General features: G+C 37.7%; 1 protein-coding gene across 2 annotated transcripts in view; it reads right to left on the reverse strand.

The window, feature by feature from the left end:
• Positions 1–558: 558 nt before the first annotated feature.
• The window catches only part of NLRP14 (NLR family pyrin domain containing 14), a 31,800-nt gene continuing 12,410 nt past the window's right edge, over positions 559–19,948 (reverse strand). Inside the window, exons 6-11 of one of the 2 annotated variants that reach the window (XM_014792139.2) lie at positions 13,526–13,696; positions 12,931–13,101; positions 11,048–11,218; positions 8,568–8,738; positions 2,138–2,308; positions 559–1,436 (exon numbers count right to left, since the gene is read on the reverse strand). In XM_014792139.2, the coding sequence (XP_014647625.2) occupies positions 1,301–1,436; positions 2,138–2,308; positions 8,568–8,738; positions 11,048–11,218; positions 12,931–13,101; positions 13,526–13,696 (991 nt within the window). In that variant the 3' untranslated portion in view covers positions 559–1,300. The remainder of the gene's footprint in view (positions 1,437–2,137; positions 2,309–8,567; positions 8,739–11,047; positions 11,219–12,930; positions 13,102–13,525; positions 13,697–19,948) is intronic. The other variant, XM_087433992.1, reaches the window with a different exon arrangement.

Raw genomic sequence — 19,948 nt, forward strand, 5'->3', positions numbered from 1 at the left:
GTCACAGGGGCCGGCCCCGCTAAGAGGCTTTCTTATCACCTATAGACAGGGAGAAAAAATTGATAGAGTTTGTGGTGGACTACGGAAGGCCACAAAGTCTTTCATACTACTCTCATCAAGAGGTGACTGATGTTGAATCTGGACTGGCCTAGACTGTTTTGACCCATGGAGTATGACAGAAATGATTTTATGCCAGTTCTGGGCCAGCTTTTAAGAGAAATGGCAACTCCCACTTGGCCTCTTCAAGTCCCCCATCAAAGAACTCTACCTTCCCTGCTGGATAGAGCATGTGGAGAGGCCTTAAGACTAGAGGGAGGAGGGGCTCAGTCCAACCCACCCTTCCAGCCATCTTGCCAAGGCACCAGGCATGTGAGTCAAGTCATCCTGGAGCCTCCAGAGCAATGTGGCTGCCAGTTGAATACCATCAAGGGACTCCAAGGATGTCATGTGGAGCATAAGAAACACTTAGCTGAGACTTTTCTGAATTGTAATCTACCAAGTCATATGATATAATAAAGTGGTTATTGTTTTAAGCCACTAAATTTTGGAATGGTTTGTTACATAGCAATAAATAACTAAAACAGTCTCACAGAAAGTGTTATTGTGTCATGCTTGTGTCAAAGGGAGCAACTGTTTTTTTAGCTCTAACCCCAATAATCTTATATCTCCGTATTTTTTCACAATAGGCTATAGAAAATGTTCACTGCAGAAGTGGACTCCCATTTCTGTTGAGACTAGTGATTCTTAAATATTAATGCACCTAAGACTTGCCTGGGAAATTATTAAAAATGCCAGTTCCTAGGACCCTCACCCAGATATTCGAATTCAGTAAGTCTGATACAGGGCTCAGGAATCTTCATTTTAAGAAACACCCAATGGTTTTTACACTAGTGGTCCCAAGGGCATACACAGAGAAGCATTCAATAAAACGTGCCCGAGATGGTGAGGCTGTGAACTAAGCCATGCAGTGGGAATGGCAAGAGAGGAAAACAAGGAGCTTTAACATAATCTTCTCTGGCCCCATCCCCTAGTCTCATTTCTAGGCTTCTCTCATCTGAATTCTTAAGCTCTGCATTCAATTAAAAAACATCATGTATATGTTTTTCATTTTATTTTAGCGTCTCAACTCCCATGTGAAATAGAACAGACATTTTACAGAGAAGTGACTAACCTATATCTAACAGACATCAAATGCAACAAGTCTGAGCATAGAGTATCTAATGCTAAGAATCCCAGGCCTTGTCGCTCTGAGGTCTTTATTTTATTTTACTTTTTAAAAGAATATCAGAGGTTCTTCAAATCAGAAACACCGCCACCAGGACCCATCTTCTTCATTATGATCATCACAATCATGCTTAATGACTAGGTGTGGATTGCCACCTCCCACAGCTTCCAGCAGCTTCTGGGCTTCCTCATCAAATGCCTCTTTGCACAACCTGAGGAAACAAGGAAACATCTCTGCTTGCACTGTTTTCCCACAGCCCTTTACTTTCTGCAGAGAATTTATCTCAGGGGGAAAAAACTGATAAAGTAGAGAGAGAATGTTATTAATGCGGCCAGGGAGTGGGAAAGGAAACTATGAGGGATACACTGAGGGAGATACAGCAGTTGAAGGAAAATGGAATATAGAAGAGAAAGAGAGAAACAGATTAAAATTTAAGAAGATCCTCCAAGAGCCTTTTTCTATACAAGCAAAATAGTACTACTAATGATGATGAGGAAAAGAGCTAACACATACATTGTTTATGTGCTAGGCACTGTTCTAAATACTGCCTATACTAAGTCAGGTGATGGATCCTCATGATAACCCTATGGGTAGATATTATCATTTCACCCATTTTACAGCTAAGGAAGCCAAAACACAGAGAGATTGGGGACTAGCACAAGTTCAAATATCTAGTAAGTGGCAGGGCCAGAATTCAAACTCTGGTAGTCTAGCTCTAGAGTTCTCGGCTCTTAACCACCATGCTACGTTATGTCTCTCAAAATTCAGTGTTCCATGGGAGAAAAACAAACAAGGGTCTTGAAAATACCCAAGGATACACAATCAGGTTGATCCTGAGGCCTGCAATAAATGAGTGCTCCCCAAATCCCTCATTACAGGGAACTTTCCCCCCTGAAGCCAATGAAGACTTACCCTAGAACTTGTAGTTTACATTCAGGAGACTTCAAGACTTCACATAACTTCCCAATTCCTTCATACCCTAAGGTATTCTGTGTCAAGTTTATTTTTATCAGTCTTTGGTTGCTGCTAAGCATAGAGGAGAGATCCTGACAACAGAGAGAGGTCAGACCACAATATTCCAACCTGCAGGGAAGAGAGACTAAAGCTAAAATTAACTTTATGCCATGAGAGAGAGCAAGCACACAAGAGATCTGTGAGTATAACTCCAGAAGCTATTAAAACAAAAAAAAAGAGCACAATTAGGGTAAATTTAAGGAACATAAGTACTTATGATATTACTAGACACTTACAGGCTGAATATATCCCTTCCTATATTATGAATCACAAATTCACAATTATAGTTCAGGGAATAAATAAAATATGGAAGCACACTAAGGAAAGCTATGAAGCAGCTGGATCCTTGAACAGCATTAAAAATATAGCAAGAATAAGTAGATTTTAGAAATATGGTATTGAGTATTTAAAAAGCAAGGTATATAATGAGGCTTCTAGCACCACACCACTTAACACAAATAAAAAGGCATACACCAAAAAACATTACATCTTTTACAAGGATACTCACAATTCTATGGCATATTTCAAACACATTAGGTCATTTGCCTATAAGTGGGAAGGAGAATGGTTAATGGAGATAAATTAACCAACTAACCAATCAACCAACAACAGTCACTCAAGGGCCCTTTCATAGACCAATGATAATATAATATCATGAACTGAGGAAGTATGTTACACTCAACCTTCTACACCAGGTGACCCCTCAAACCAACTAATTTTAATTTAATTTTCACCTTATGTTTACCTAGTCATTCAACAATTGAGTGCCTATACAGGTGCTGAGTATACAAAACTTTTTAAAGTTGCTGCCCACATGGAACTCACATTAATGTGGTGGAGCAATAATCCCACTAATATGACACAAGATAAACAAATATCACACAAAATAAACCTTAGGATAAAAAGCATTATAAGATATAAAAAGTTATCAAGAATTCATCAGCTGTTGGGTATTTATCCAAAGAACTTGAAAACACCAATTTGCAAAGGTACATGCACCCCTGTGTTCATTGCAGCGTTACTCACAATAGCCAAGACTTGGAAGCAACCTAAGTGCCCATCAAGGGACGAGTGGATAAAGAAGATGTGGTATATATACACAATGGAATACTACTCAGCCATAAGAAACGATGAAATCCAGCCATTTGTGACAACATGGATGGACATTGAGGGTATAATGCAAAGTGAAATAAGTCAGAGGGAGAAGGTCAAATACCGTATGATTTCCTTCATTAAGTAGTAGATAATAACAACAATAAACAAACATAGGGACAGAGATTGGATTGGTGGTTACCAGAGGGGAAGGGGGGAGGGAGGAGGGTGAAAGGGATAATTCGGTACATGTGTATGGTGATGGGTTGTAATTAGTATCTTGGTGGTGAACATGATGTAATCTATGCAGAAATAGAAGTACAATGATGTACACCAGAAATTTTTACAATGTTATAAACCAATAAAAAAAAAAAAAAAGAATTCATCAGGCTACATAATCATTCTAAACTAGTAACAGTCTTAAAATACAGAAAAAAATGAACAGAACTACAAAGTGAAAGACACAAATCATTATCATCTCCAATTAAAATGGAGATCTTAATGTATTTTTCACAGTAATTAACTGAATTATCTGGAAAAAAATCTCTAAAAATATAGATGATTTGAACAACAGAATTAACAATCTTAACTGATATAAAATGCTACTACCAACAACTCTTCATATTCTTTTCAAGTGCACCATGAAACACCTATCAAAAGTGACTGTGCTGGGCTATGAAGCAAATGTCAACAAATTTCAAAGAATTAAAATCCTGCACAGTATGTTCTCAGAACATACTAGAGATTAAATATAAAAAGATAAGAAATTCCTCTTACATTTGAAAATTAAGGCGTACACTTTAAAATAACCCATGGATTGAAGAAATAATCATAAGGGAAGTAAAATATTTTAGACTGAAAAATAACAAAACACTGCATATACTATCAAAACTTGTAGGATGAAGTTAATGGAGTGATTGAAGGAAAATCATAACCTTAAGTATGTGTTGGAAAAGAAGAAAGGAAATATTTATGAGCTAAGCATCCAACTCAAGAATTTAGAAAAAGATCAGTAAACTCAAGGAAAGTAGAAGAAAAGAAATAAGATAAAGACAGTAATTAAACATCATTAGATCTCTAAATCACTAGAGATGATTTAGAAATTAAGCAGATTTTAAAATCTTAGACACTTGCCAATAATTTTTAAAATTTAGATGAATTGGATAAAATCATAGGAGCAATATTACTTACCAAAAATTATTCAATAAGAGAAAACCTACATAAATTCATAATTATTTTGAAAATTGAATCAGAAGTCAAAAAAACTCCACACAAAGGAAACTCCAGATCCTATAGCTTCACTAGAAATTTCTAAAGTTCAAGGAAGAAATAATTCAAGTCTTACACAATCATATGCCAAAAACACACACCTGATTCGCTAAAATTTTAAAAATTAAGTCTGACAAAATTGGCAAGAACAGAGAACAATAGGAACTATTACACACTAGAATAAATTGGTACAATCCTTTTGACAATATCTGGTAAATCTGAAGACATATTCCCCATGATATAACAATTTCACTCCTAATTATTTACCTTAGATAAATGTATACACATATGCCTCAGATTTCATGTATTAAAATATTCATAGCAGCACTACTCATAAAAGAAAAGAAATGAAAAAACTCAAAAGTCCACCTACAATAGAATGGTTATATAGTTTATGGTATTGTCATTTGTTGAAACTTTTACAGCAATAAAAATGAATTAACTACAGCTACATGAAACAACTGGATCTCTTACAATTGCCACATTGAGCAAAAATATCATAACAGAAGAATACATCAAGTACGATTCTCTGTATATAAAGTTCAAAATCAGGCAAAATTCAACTATATTGTTTAGGATTACATATACTCATGGTTCACCATACAGGAAAACAAATAAATGACTGCCATAAACATCAGGATAATGGTTAATTCTTGGGGAGGAGGGAAGAAGTTGTGATTTGGAAGGGATGATTGAAGGGAATTTAGTTTATGGGGAAATTCAATTTCCTGACCAGGGTGTGGTAACACACATTTGATTTTTAAAATATTATTCACTTTTCTGTATGTATTTTACATATAATAATGAAAATATTTATTTTATTTTTTTTTTATAATTTTTATTTTATTTATTTTTCCCCCCCAAAGCCCCAGTAGATAGCTGTATGTCATAGTTGCACATCCTTCTAGTTGCTGTATGTGGGACGCGGCCTCAGTATGGCCGGAGAAGCGGTGCGTCGGTGCGCGCCCAGGATCCGAACCCGGGCCGCCAGCAGCGGAGTGTGCGCACTTAACCGCTAACCCATGGGGCCGGCCCTGAAAATATTTAAAATATGATTTGGCAGAGCTTAAAAATAACAGAAAATAAAAATAAAAATTATAAAATGAAGGTCACATAAGAAGCAAAAAGGAGATCACAGCGGCTGAAAATACACATAGGAATAGGTAGGATGGGTTAGGAAAAAAAATCAAGCAAAAGAAGAATGAGCTTTAAAAGATTAAAGAAAATTTCAGATAAGACAGACCGACAAAAGAGATCCAATATAAGCATAATTAGTGATTCTGAAAAAACCATTCAACAAATAGATAAGCAGACATTAAAGATAGGAAACCCTACCAAAAAAGAGCAAAATTACAGATTAAAATGGCATACCATTTCTCCAGAAAAATAATAATAAAATTCAACAGGACAAATTCTTGCACCTAAGGAGCAATTGTATGAACATCCAGGCCAAAAAAAAACCAGAAAGGTATTTTTAACCAATAAGTACACTGAAGGGGAAGAATCAGCTGATTTCAGACTTTTCTACAACTAGATTCAATGCTAGCGGGCAGTGTACTCTCTGTGAAACTCTCAGAAGGATGACCAAAATATTATGAACACAGCCAACCTATCATTCAAGTTCATAGAAAACTAAGATATTTTCAGATATGCAAAAAATCAAGGAGAAGTATAGTATCCATGTCCCCCATTTTGAAGAAACAATGGGCCAACAGTCAAGGTATTCAATGAACATTCCACGGTCCCTACCATCCACAGGCATCTAGTATTGCCAAGCTCTGGTATGGCCCCTCAAAATTAAATCAAAAAGATTTCTGACTACCTCCCTCACCAGCTCTGGTCAACATACCTTAGCAGGGGAATTTGGTCACTAAATGTGGCTATCCCTTGAAATGGCTATCCCACATCCTGGGTAATGGGGGTGGAAAGTAGCAACACCAATACCTGGGAAAAGAACATCTTAGAACTGGGGAGGTATAGGGAATGGGGAAAACAATTAAGACTCTCTTTTTTCCCCTAGAGCCAACACTGCCACCTGGCAAAATAATGACGTGGTCTGCTTGAGCCAAGCAGCAGCTGCAGCTGGCAGTCTGACCCACTGCCCAGTTGTCATGATGTCCACATGCTATGAAAACAGAAAATCTCATGTGGACAGGGCAGGCCTTGAACTATTCTGCTGTGCCTGAGGCCATCAATGGCAGCCCCCAAATGTGGACCCCTCTCACATGTGTACAAACAGAACAAGTGGTACAACCTTGTTTCAGTCTGATACAAATTCATTAAGCTTCTCTTGATGCTGGAACAGCCTTGGGTTATGCCATGTATGGCAAACAAGGCAGCTGTAACTATTCAGTTACACTTCTCACCTGATATAACCAAACCACTGTAATGGTGACCTAAATCAAATATAACAACAAATTCCACACTGGAATGACCTGTGCTCCTTTCGGTTATATGTTTGTATGTGGGCAAGTGTGGACCACTGAATGTCTCTTTATTGGGGATGAGGTTGCTTTTGGCCAATTTTTTTGACCCCTATATTTATTACCAGTGACACCAAGATCAGCAGGTCATTCTAAACTCCCTTTCATGAGTTGTAATGGATAACAAGACCTATTGGTCCCTGGGTCTTATCTTCAGCCCAGGCCGCTGGGGCACAGTTGAAATCAGTATTGCACTTTGACCTCATCCTGTGCTTGGAGTCCTGTTGATAGTGGCCTTAATTAAAAGATGTATGAGAAAAATTGAAAAGATTTGGGCCCAACCTCTGCTGATCAGATTGATCAGAGTGGCCATGGAGTGGCATATCCATGTGAATATTCACCAGAAGCCATGACTGTATTGTGTAGGAAAAAGGAGTGGATATTGTTGGGAGACATCCTTCCATGGGTCTTTTGCTCTCCTACATGTTTTGCTGACAAAAATGCAAGACCCTGACAACTCTTTACCTGGGACATTTCCTAGGGTGTGTATACAATGAGCAACCTTGAGGGATGAAGTAATGTCTCTCTCCAGGGCAAAGAGCAGGCCTGTTTACTGCTTGCTATAAAATGGTGGGTCCCCCAAGCTCAATGTTCCTCTCTTGGGATGCAACCCACTGTATGTACAGACATCCATCTAGGCCTTCCACACTGACCCTTTGGAACTTGGGAGATAAGGGAAATTGACACAAACATGCTAATATTTATGCTGATTTGCTATATGAGTAATAAAGTCCTCTGTCCTGATAGGATTCTGCCAGCATCGATGAAACAATATTAGGCTAACTTATTAGGTTATAAGCAGGATAAAATTAAATTTCAGACCCAAGAGTTACAACATCATCACTGTTGTGATCAAGATATATAAACAGTCAATGGAAACACAGGAAAAGCAGTACTTTCTTGGAAGAGTTGGGGAGACAAATTTCTAAAGGATGAGACATATAGTGTCAGGGATTCCCACATATAGAGCAAAATTCTTGACCCAGAGGTCAACAATTCATGCTATAATATCAGTTCAAGATTTAAAAAGAAAATAAAAATCTAAACAATATATTATTGAATATAGAAAGTACTCAGAATATAGGACAAGATTTCATTACATTACAAACTCCTTGAAAGCATAAATAGCATTTTTCCAGATAGAAGGTTGTTAGTAAAATATTTGATTTAATAAGAAAAATTAATTCAAGGACAGAGGGAATATCTGAAGGATGACAGAATATGGAAGACCTAAATCAAGTACCATTTACTTAATATATACCCTGTCCAAGGCACTAAGGAGGACTAAAGAAATGTGAAATATGGCTTTTATATTAACAACATGCAATACATTGATCCACATATTTGAGATTCAGATTCTTATTTCTGAGAGTAACTTACCTTCTAGTCCCATTTATTTTTCATCCTCTCTCCATATACTAAATTTCTTCTAGGTATAACAGTCATCAAATGGGTATCATTTTCCTAATAAAAACTGAACTCACCCAAGCCTCTGAATATTACAGTTTGGATGTCTCAAAGCCTCCAACAGGATTTTTACTCCATCATCCTGCAAGTCATTGTTCCCAAGGTCCAGGCTCCGCAGGTTTCGGTTGTTCAAAACAGCAGAAGACAGATCCAGACAACACGCACTAGTGAGAACACAGCCCATCAATCTACAAGAAATACACAAGGGAAGTGAGGTCTTCAGTTGTGAGGCTTAATTAGGCTTAATTCTTCCTAGGAGAGATGTCCAGGCATTTGACCCTTTTTTCTGGCCCCTCCCTATCTACTATCCAGGACACACATGGGAAGGTCTAACATCACCAGTAGAAACAGATGGGATTTCTTAATGAGCAGAAAAAACCAGCAGGTAAAACTTCTTTTTCCCACAAACAGGTTGTTATCCATCAAGCTTCCCATCAAGGGTATAAACACTTATCTCTACCAATAATTAAAAAAAAAAAAAAAAAGGGTGGGGGGGGCAGGTCCTAAGTTTTCCCAAGGGACCCACAGATGTCTAAGCTTTCAGTTTCTAATATATTTTTAAAATAAAAATGCTTCCCAGGAATCTATCTCAAAGTGTTATCTCCAAAGAAGAAAGAAGCAAGCTACACAGATTTTTTTTTTTTTTTTTTTTTGCTGAGAGAGTTGCCCTGAGCTAACATCTGTTGCCAATCTTCCTTTTTTTTTTTTTCTTTCTTTTTTGACATGAGGAAGATTAGCCCTGAGCTAACATCTGTGCCAATCTTCCTCTATTTTGTATGTGGGTCCCTGCCACAGCATAGCTGACGAGTGGTGTAGATCCATGCCCAGGACCCAAACCTGTCCCACCAAAGCAGAGTGTGCCAACCTTAACCACTAGGGCATGGGACAAGTCCCACAAAAGAGATTTCTTTTAGGTCCTTTGTACAGTGTTCAAGAGCATTCATAATCTGTCTTCAAGCGCTCTCTTTCCATACTCTGTCACCCTATCCTCCAACCACACACATCCATTTTTTACCAAATATACCAGATCAGTCTTCATTCCTCTTCTTTTCTCTCTCCTTTCCTTCTGTCTAGGATATCTGCACATAACAAAATCCTCTTTATCTTTCAAGCCTAAAGTAACTCAGTCTCCTCTGTCCCACTCATTGCTCCCTGGAACTTTTGCCATATCCTTATAACAACATATGGAATATATTATAGCTGGCTTTCTATTTATTTCCCTGTCATCTGCATTTTGTGAATTACCTGAGGACAGGAGCATCGCCTTAGCAATAACCTTTATTGTCTAGTGTCTAGCTCTCAGTGTCTAGCTCATATTTGTTGTAAATACTGGTTGAGAGAACTGGCATGGCCTGCATAGAGGCTATGAAGGTAGCTAAGAAAGCACAAATGTGGCTACATGTTTACAGCAATGCTAAGGAGAGAAAGTGGGCTAAATAAATATCTTGTGTGTATACGTCACTTAGAAATTATATCTCTGTAGCTGAAATGAAGGCATTGGATTTAACGATAATGTTTTCCAATTGAATAATAATCAAGGAAACATCAGATACCCATATTATATATGTTTCCCTAAAGGAAGTACAGGTGACTATTGGAACCAAGAGTTCAATCACCTTAGTGTTTAATCACTATTAAACTCATTTGGAAATTCCGTTATCATGAGTCAGCCCAGACAAGCCAAATACCTCTGGGTATACTAATGATTTTGAGTTTATAGTTCTAAAAAAAACAATGCTGTGTTAGACCCCTAATGATTCACCCAGGCTACTAGTCCCATGGGAGGCTTAGTGGGAAAAAGAGCTGAGATGCTAAGTGATACCTCTACCTTGCTTCACTCTAGCCACAATATTTATATAATGAAATATTAAATATCATGTAGCCATTATAATAATCAATAAGATGACTGTATATAAGTATTAAATGTGTTTCTGAAATACTATTACATGAAAAGGAAACCTCAAAGTCATGTCTATACAGTAATCACAATTACATATCCACGTATCATGCCTGTGTACGTATACCCACCCACACACAGAGTAAGAGAGAACATGACAGGAACACAATTGGTTGCTGTTTAAGAATGACGGGATTGTAGGATGTTTTTAAAAATTCCCTTCTCAGTTTCTTTAAAAGTTGACCTAATTATAAGCCCGAATTTAAAAAAGAAAAACTAGTAGAGCACAATTTCAGCTTCATGAATGTAAGGTGGAGGACACACAGTAGCCTCACTGGGGCAAAACCAAGGAAAAATAAAATGGCTACTGTTCAGCCTGATGCCTCTGGTCCTCCGTCCCTGAGGGAAGTTAACTGTAATAATTGTGTAAGGAAAATCGGATGAACAGACTTCTCCAGCTTGTCTGAGGCAGAATGAGAGAGCGGGAATCAGCTGTATATTTTTTTTCTGACAGATACTCATCTCTCAGCCTTTATTCCCACATCTCCCTGCCCTCAGAGTAGTTAAAGCTACACAAAAGTGAGGTCACAGAAAACCTACTCCAGGTCCTGAAGGTTACAGCTTGGATGCCGAAAGACATCACACAGAAGCTTTACTCCGTCGTCTTGTACCCGATTTGACCCCAGATCCAGATGCGTCAGGCTCTTGTTGCACAGGAGAGAAGATGAGAGATGTTCACTGCTAAGTGAAGTGAAATGGCAACGCCTCAGCCTATAGGAAGGACAATGTGAGGAAAGATGGAATCATTACTGACCAGAGATTTACACCTTTTAAAGGTTTCATGGTACGATCACATATCTACTTGTCAACTCTCCATCTCAGGTCAAATACCCTCTTCCCTCATTGCCTTTTTGGCTGTCTCACTTGGGATTCTTAGGTTTGCACCAAATTGGGCTACAAACTAGATACATGTTCTTCAGAATCTTTCTTACTGCAGTCATGCTCTGCATGATGATATTTCAGTCATATGATGGACCGCATATACGACAGTGGTCCCATAAGATGAGTACCATAAAGCCTAGGTGTGTCGTAGGCTATACCACCTAGGTTTGTATAAGTATACTCTATGATGTTCTCACAATGACGAAATCACCTAATGATGCATTTCTTAGAATGTATCCCTGTTGTTAGGTGACACATGACTGTATAAATAAACTGTTAACCTCTTTCCATTGTACACAGATATAGTACCCTACTGCAGAAGCAGCTGCATGGAGCAGAGGAGCAGGCAGATGGAGTAGATAGGGAGTGCTCATAATCAAGTCAGTACTTTTTGTACATAATAAAAGTGGCATTTCTGATCAGTAGGGAAAAGCTATGCCATCAATGATTCTGGGACAACAGACCTGACATATGGGGAAAATAAACTTAAGCCTTATAACAAAGTTAATTTGGAATAATTTAACATTTAAATGTTAAAAATTAAACCATAAAGAGTATGAAAAAGATGACATAAGTGGAGTTTTTTTTAAAAGAAAGGTATTTCCAATTAGGACAAAACTTCTCGAAGTCAGGAGGGGGAAGATAATTTGACTTCACAAAAATTTTCAACTTCTATATTCTAAAAATGAGCACAAAGAAAGTTAGAAATACAGCAACATGCTAGGTAAATTATTTATAATAAATTAAAAATAATAGTAATAATGTAGATGTGATATTAATAACCATAATATATAACATATACAATAGAAAACATCTAGAGGAAAACTTAGCCTATGAAGAGGCAACTCCTGGAATATTAAAGGCCAACAACATTTGAAAAGATGCTCAACATCAAATAATTTTTAAAGTTATTTAACTGTCTAATTAATGTTGATCAAGAAGATTATAGATACTCAGTGAGGGTAGGCTAGACACCCTGACTGCTGAGGGACTACAATCAATTTGGAGGCGAATCATATCTGACAAAAGGAAAATTTTGGCTCATCAATTCCACATCTAGGAAATCATCTAACAGCAATGAACAGAATAATCACACTGTGATCCAGCCATACCATGGAATGCTATATTTCTGTTGAATGGTATTCATATATATTTACCTGTTCTGAGCTCAGAATATGGAATTAGATAGGTGGACTTTAGTCCTGAATCCATCATTTTCTTGTAAGCATTAAGCAAATTGCATAATCTTTCTAAGCCTCACATTCTTCACCTGTACAATGAGGCACTTAGAACTCAGGTGGCCAATTTGACACCAACAGATACCTTTGTGCAAATTAAACAAATTTAGCACAGGACCCAGCACAGAGTAAGGACACAATAAATGGCAGTTATCAATATCATCATCTTTGTCGTCATCATTATCAGTAAGGATAACAGTAGGGAAAAAGCAAGGGACAGAATATGTTCATAATACTTTCCCATTTCAAATATATTTCAAAATGTATATTGTATTGGAAGGTTTAAAACTAGCAGACACTTACACAAGGCTCTGTAGAGTGCACTGTGGATGTTTCAAGGCATCACTCATAAGCTTTACTCCACCATCTCCCAAGATGTTGTCTGCCAAGCACAAATGTGTCAGTCTTTTATTGCTGATGAGGGCCAAAGAAAGATCCTCACAACCAGCTACTGTGAGGCCACAGCTTTCTAAACTGAAGGAGAAACACAGATAGGAAGGGATCAGCCAACTCCCCAAGTTCATGCTTCTCTTCTCCTTCCCAGGAAAATTAGCTGGTACTTACAACCCCCATACCTCTACCATAGAATCAACCTCAGTAAACCTACTTAAATTATGAATTTCAGTGCAGCTATGTACAGGGTATGATGAAACAAAACATAGGAAGGGAGAGGAGAAGCCCGGAAAAGAATGAAAATAAGAAGTCAACCATAAAGAAAAGAAGTATCTAAAAGTCAAGTAGAAGAGGAAGGGCAGTAGAGGAAGAAAAGGAGAAGCTCACCAGGACTGACAAATGAGCCAATTGGTATCAAGACCCAAGCAGTTTCCCCATTCAGATCATAATTAAGCTACACAAGACTGAACACAAAGACTCTATAGGAAACAAAACAAAGACTCACGACAGTCTCTCTAGGTAACACTTTGGATGTCTTAAGGCCTCGCACAACAGCTTCACTCCATCATCCAAAAGACTATTGGTCGACAGATTCAGAAATACCAGGCTCTGGCTTTTTATGAGAGCCTCAGAGATATTTAGACAACAAAGTGTAGTTAGGTCACAGGATTCCAAGCTGGAAAACAATACATAAAAATAGGAATGACCACTCCTCCGAGAAGAATTATAACCACCACTCACACAGCCAGATGGTGTGGTCTCCCATTCATTGGGACCCATTCTGAAAATCAGCTTCCCTGCACAGAATGATAGTTATTTAACCAAAGCACAAGGCTCTGATAGAGAGTTAGGAGGAAAAGCTGGGGAGCTTGTCTCATCGACCCTCACCTCTCCAGTTCCCTATGAAAATATGTATGAAAGCATTCAAAAATATTTTTAAATGATGATCTCTTTTTATTCTGGGAAGACTGTCCTCTAACTACAACATGGAAGAAGGTGGATTGAAGGATGGCTGTATCCTTGCTCTCTCTGACTTCTGAAACAGATGGGCAGGAAGTCAGGAGCAACAGCTGTGATTCCCACAACTGTCTTGCCAAGGGCTCATTTATTCATGGGAGTCAACCCATGTTTTCTGAGGAACCTAGTCCTTAAGAGCAAAAGCAAGAAGTAAATCAGAAATAAAATCGTTTCTAAAAATAAGTAAAAGAAGAAGGGAAGAAGAAAAGAAGTGCATGTAGAGTCCATATTTTAGAAACTCATATTTATATGAGGCAGCTTGTGCTTTGGACATGGCTGAGCCTGATACCAGCTGTTTGTAAGAAGAGTCAGGCAGGGGCCGGCCCCATGGCTTAGCGGTTAAGTGCACACGCTCCACTGCTGGCGGCCCGGGTTCGGATCCCGGGCGTGCACCGACGCACCACTTCTCCGGCCATGCTGAGGCCGCATCCCACATACAGCAACTAGAGGGATGTGCAGCTGTGACATACAACTATCTACTGGGGCTTTGGGGGGAAAAAAATAAATAAATAAAATCTTAAAAAAAAAAGAGTCAGGCAGCAGCAGCGTTCCTGGAACTTGGAGTTGTTCTAGTCATTCCATGTAATCAAGAACTTATCAACTCAAGTCCCTCAGGAATTGGTTCTCTTCATCAAAACCAGGGTATATAGAGGTAGGACAGGAGAAGCTCCCTCCTCAGTCCAGAATTAGACCTCAATGGATGGCCTAGAACATGGCCTATGGCTGAAAACCTCAACTTGCCCTGAAAAAGTGTTATGGACTGAATTGTAGTCCCCAAATTCATATGTTGAAGCCCTAACTCCCAATGTGACTGTATTTGGAGATGGGGCCTTTAAGGAGGTATTAAGAATAAATGAGGTCCTAAAAGTGGACCCCTAATCCAATAGGACTGGTGTCCTTGTAAGCAGAGGAAGAGACACCAAGAGTGCATGCACACATAGAAAAGGCCACATGAGGACACAGTGAGAAGGCAGCCATCTACAAACCAAGGAGAGAAGCCTCACCAGAAACCAACCCAGCCAGCACCCTGATCTTGACGTTCCAGCCTCCAGAACTGTGAGAAATAAACTTCTGTTGTTTAAGCCACCTAACCAGTGATATTTTGTTACGGCAGCCCAAGTAGACTAATACAAAAGGGTATTGTATCAGCAGCCAAGCAGGCAGATAGGGAAGCAAGGAACATCTTACACATTGTGTTTGGATAGAGCTCTTTTAGACAAAAAAAGATTCCAATATTATAAGACTTGTGGATAAAATATTCAGGTTTACGAGAAAGAGAACATTACACCAAGGGATAGAAAATAAGCACATATATACAAAACAGAAAACTAGGAAACAGAAGAAGATGTTTAGAAAGGCTTGCTTTACATTTTAAAAGTACATATAGGAAAATGCAGACTACGAAACAAGAACAGCACATCATAAGTGGAGATCAGATTGAGAAAGGGAGCAGGTTTAAGAAAAAAGAGTGCAACGAAATTAAAAACAGTAGAAAACTGAAATCTGCGTTTGAAAAAATAAACAGCAAAACCAATGAGAATAAATTTGAGAAACTCCCCAAGAAGGAAGGGGAAAAAAGATTAAAATGACAAAAGATAAGTAAGATTTATATCAGAAAAGAGCTACAGCCAATGACTAAAGGCTGTTGAAAAACAGAGAGAGAGTGAGAGAGAGCGAGAGCGCGAGCCCTGAAACCATTTTAAAAATCTAATTTAAAGAAATCATTTCTGAGCAGAAAAGAAAAAAGGCTGCCAGCAGATCAAAAGTAATAAAATGCAAAAGTAATTAAAAAAATATCCTGACAATACTAATGAGAAAAAAGAACCCATATACTGGGAAGGTGAGAGGGAGTTGAGGGGCTGAAGTGTCAGGTTGTCCTCACTTCTCTTCAGAACACTGCATGTTAGCAAGTCATAGAGCAAAGTCAAAGTGCTGAGAATAAAGTGGGGACCTAAGACCCAGATAAGTTGTCATTCATCTACGAAGGCAATTGAAGGATATAAAGGAAGTTGTAAAATATATCATTCATATACATTTCATGAAAATGTTAGTTTAAAATTGTACCAGCCAATAACGCAATGAATCCAAATTAAGATTTTGTAAGTGGGAAAGGTGAGTTTAAGAAAACAAAACCTAGCAGTATACATTGATAAATATCAACTATATACAATTAAGTCTAAATAATTGTTGTATTCCTGTGCCTTGCAATGATAAGAAGTCAGAAAAGTTTTGAAAGCGTTCAAAGTGTAAAATATCTAGTCCCTGTAATCCTAGATTAAACTAACATACTGGAAATTGTATGATAGAGGTATACACTAAATGTGTTGCCTCAAACAAGGGTTTTTTTAAATGTTTTAATCCTTTTGAGTTTGATCAAGCATATATGCGGCAAAAAAAAAAAACCCTGAAGGGTAATAACTAATAGTCACCAATTAAAATAAAAACTGGCACTATAACTTGCAAATTTCTGGACACACATGTACACAGAACAAAAATGAAACAAAATGTAGCTCATTTGTGCAGCAAAAAATAGAAATATTACTGAAAATAAAAAATGTTTTTAACTGGAGATATAAATATTACATGCCCCAAAGTCCTTTTGTTCCTAATCTATTTTGCTCTTATCCTTTCCATATTATAAGTTTGAGTTTCTCAGGCTTTCTTCTTTTTTTCTTAGTGCTAATTAATAGAATTTTAGCTATGGACCTCCTAATTCTTGATGAATGAAATTGCAGCCTCATAAAAAGAAAATGTTTCCTCTTTTCCTTGCAGCTGCAAAGAAAAGTAGATGATATTACAAATCAGAAAATATTTTATATGAATAGTTTTGCTTTGTTTTATTTTTGTTTTACCAGAACAAGTGACTCTTACAAGATACCAGCACTTTAGATTATCGCTGTGTCTTATGAAAACAACCCTTAAGTCTGTACTTTTGATTGACTATCTTATTTAATAATGTGTCACTCTTGTAATATTCAAATTGGTATTTCTAAATTGCTAAATGTCACAAATATTGAAAAGATTTTGTCAAATCCGAACAAGGATCATTGGCACTCTCCTCTGCTCTCACGTGCGTAAGGTAATAAAAAATACAGCTGTTTCTTGTTTTTCTAGAGTTTGAAGGTCTTGTCTCATTTATATTAATATATAACATCAATCACCAGTGATCTATCAAAAGGGAAGCTGAGAGCTGAGGTTTGTAGCTTCAAATTGACCCCTAAATATGAGCCAGAAAATGGAGGAGATACATTAACTTACGTCTGGGTCCTGCTGGGGAACTGGCCCAACTCTCTCTTAATAGTGTCACTAAAATGAGGCCCTTGACTGAAAATTTCCAAAGGCCCTTAAAAGTCAGCACATTATACTTTTGTGGTGGTTGTTCTTTTGATTGCTGTCTGTGGCTCTGACCAGCTGTCATGGGGTACAGGGCCACAAGGCAGTCCTCACTGCAGCTGACTCAGAGGAGGGAATCCACGTTCCTAGAATAAGCATCTCTTGGGTTGAGAGTTGGTCAGGGAAGAACTTGATCTGATGCAAGATGCCAGAGTCTTCTTTATGAGCTGAGGCCCAGTGGAGTAAGCTCTCCTGTGCTGCTAGCAGATTAGGATCAGAATCACCTGAGAAAGCTGCCACTCCTCAGTCAGGAGGAACTATCCCCGAGGACGAGCTCTCCAGGGGCTCAGAACAGCTGTGTGAATGAATGTATTTTTCTTTTCTGAAAATGTCTGCTGTATAATTTCCAAGTTGCCCAAGGATTTTGTAATTTTGTTGTTGTTGTTGTTGTTATTTAAGTGTGAGATTGTTTTTCTGATGTGAGTTACAAATTGAGAGTTGGCAGAAGAGAGTTCTTGCTAGAGCAGTAAGGTTGCAGAAGTTGTCTGTTCCCTGCATAGCCTATGAACGCACCACAGGTGACAGAGGAACGGCGCTCACAAGAGAAAGAGCCTTTCGATTAACAGGATAGGCTTCATGGGCCTATTATAAATCTAGGTAAATTATCAGATAAATTAATCTGTTTTGCAATTTGAGGCTTAAAAGAGGGCTAGCGCATTTCTCCCTGATTTTACTACAGTGAGAAATCAAAATGTAAACACAAGGCTTTGTATTTCTTTAACAACAAGTCTAAATTAAAGAATTTCCTAAATCTCTTACAGTTCCCTTGTAGGTCAAATGATTATTACTTATATTAATATTTAAAAGCATATAATACTGGGCATATAATTGAGTTAAATAAATGATCAACATCCTTATAAACTAGAACCTTGTAAATGGTAGAATCAGACAATATTGCAAATATTATGCCATCTGGGTGAAGTTTTGAGCTGTCTTACTGTTTTACTATCTTCTTAGTTATTAACAGCGGTTATATTATCCTTAATGTTAACTTAAATATAGTTTCCGAACTTATTGATTTTGGAAACTTGGAGTGATATTTTAAAAATTAGTTAGTAATTTGTATTTATCTAAAGATTTCTAAAGAAGTCAAACTTCAAAGAGAAAATAAATTACACTCTTCCCACACAATTTATTACCATTTGTTCTTCATACTATTTAAATTAAGATAGAAAAATCAATGTATTGTCTTATATTTCATATTATTTGTGTTTAAAAAGTTAGAGCATAAACCTTTGTGATATTTCACTTAAACCTTGTTTGGTTTAAATGAACTGTGGATAGATACATATCAGTTTATTAAAGTTAATGAATAAAAGAGACATTTTTGTAATAGACAATAGAGGACCGGTATTTCCGTTTTAACTCAAGTCTCTGTCTACTGGGTAATCTGTGCAGGAGGCAGAACTTCTGATTTCAAGGTGTGTATCCTCGCTTTTCCAAAGCCCATTCATATTGTGATAACTCATTATGCTTTTGAGCCCTTCATGATTGTAAACAATTGTAATAAACCACAAGGGTTCCTCCCTCCCAGAAGAGCAAAAATTTCTACTGGTCCACATGCTATCTACCTGTTACACACTTTTTTATTTTTGTTAATAATACAGTCAAGGCTGTAGGTATCTGTCGTTCCCAGGCACCTTCTCTTATCTTTATCAACTCATCAGTTTCTTCTGGCAACTATTTTAGATGCTCCCTTCTTAAATCTTAGTCCTCTAATTCCAAATCTTGGAAGCTGTAGGGAGTGTTGTGCATTTATACCATTTTGGCACTCTTCAAGTGGCTGTTTGGTGGAACCAACGATGGTTCTCTCACCTTGCTTGTAAACCCCAATGGCAACAGGCAAACTAAGAGAAGTTCTGGGCACAATGAACCATTACTAGTATGCCCAAGGTTTTGTTTTGTTTTTTTCCCCCTATTTGCTCAACATATTTTAAGAGCTACCTTATTATCAGGCCCACAATGTGGAAAAAGTTATCAAGACACGGAGAGTAGATCCTTCTCCCCTTCTTGACGGGAACTTTTAGTAAATATTATAGTGAAATATTCACATGAAAATTAGTGATTGTGTGTACCTTTCCAGGATGCTCATGTATAAAGGCTGATAGGAGTCTCTCAGCAATTTAAAGTTTTCTATACAAAATACTGTATTTCTAAATTTGCAAAGTTCCCACATTAACTGGGGATCATATTTTGTGAGGCAGACTGGCAAAAGCCTACTAATTTATCAACACTTTCACTGCCCACATCATCTAGAATCAGTAGGGAGAGGAAGACATCAAAATGCAATTCTACAGTGTTACACTCAGCATGATCTATGCACAAACCAGACTGACGTGGCCAGTCAACTGTCCATAGCTCTTATAACATGAAGTCTAAAGCAAACATAAAACTGGAACTTTCCACATGAAAGGTTAATAGGAGGTCTACGAGACTATTGATTACTCCCCAGTGGCTACCCACACTGGGAGAACATCCAGTCCTACATAATGTAGTGTTGGATTATTATAAAGCTCTG

This window comes from Ceratotherium simum, chromosome 7 (genome assembly GCF_057802395.1).
Source record: "Ceratotherium simum simum isolate JZ-2026a chromosome 7, ASM5780239v1, whole genome shotgun sequence".
Classification (NCBI taxonomy): domain Eukaryota; kingdom Metazoa; phylum Chordata; class Mammalia; order Perissodactyla; family Rhinocerotidae; genus Ceratotherium; species Ceratotherium simum.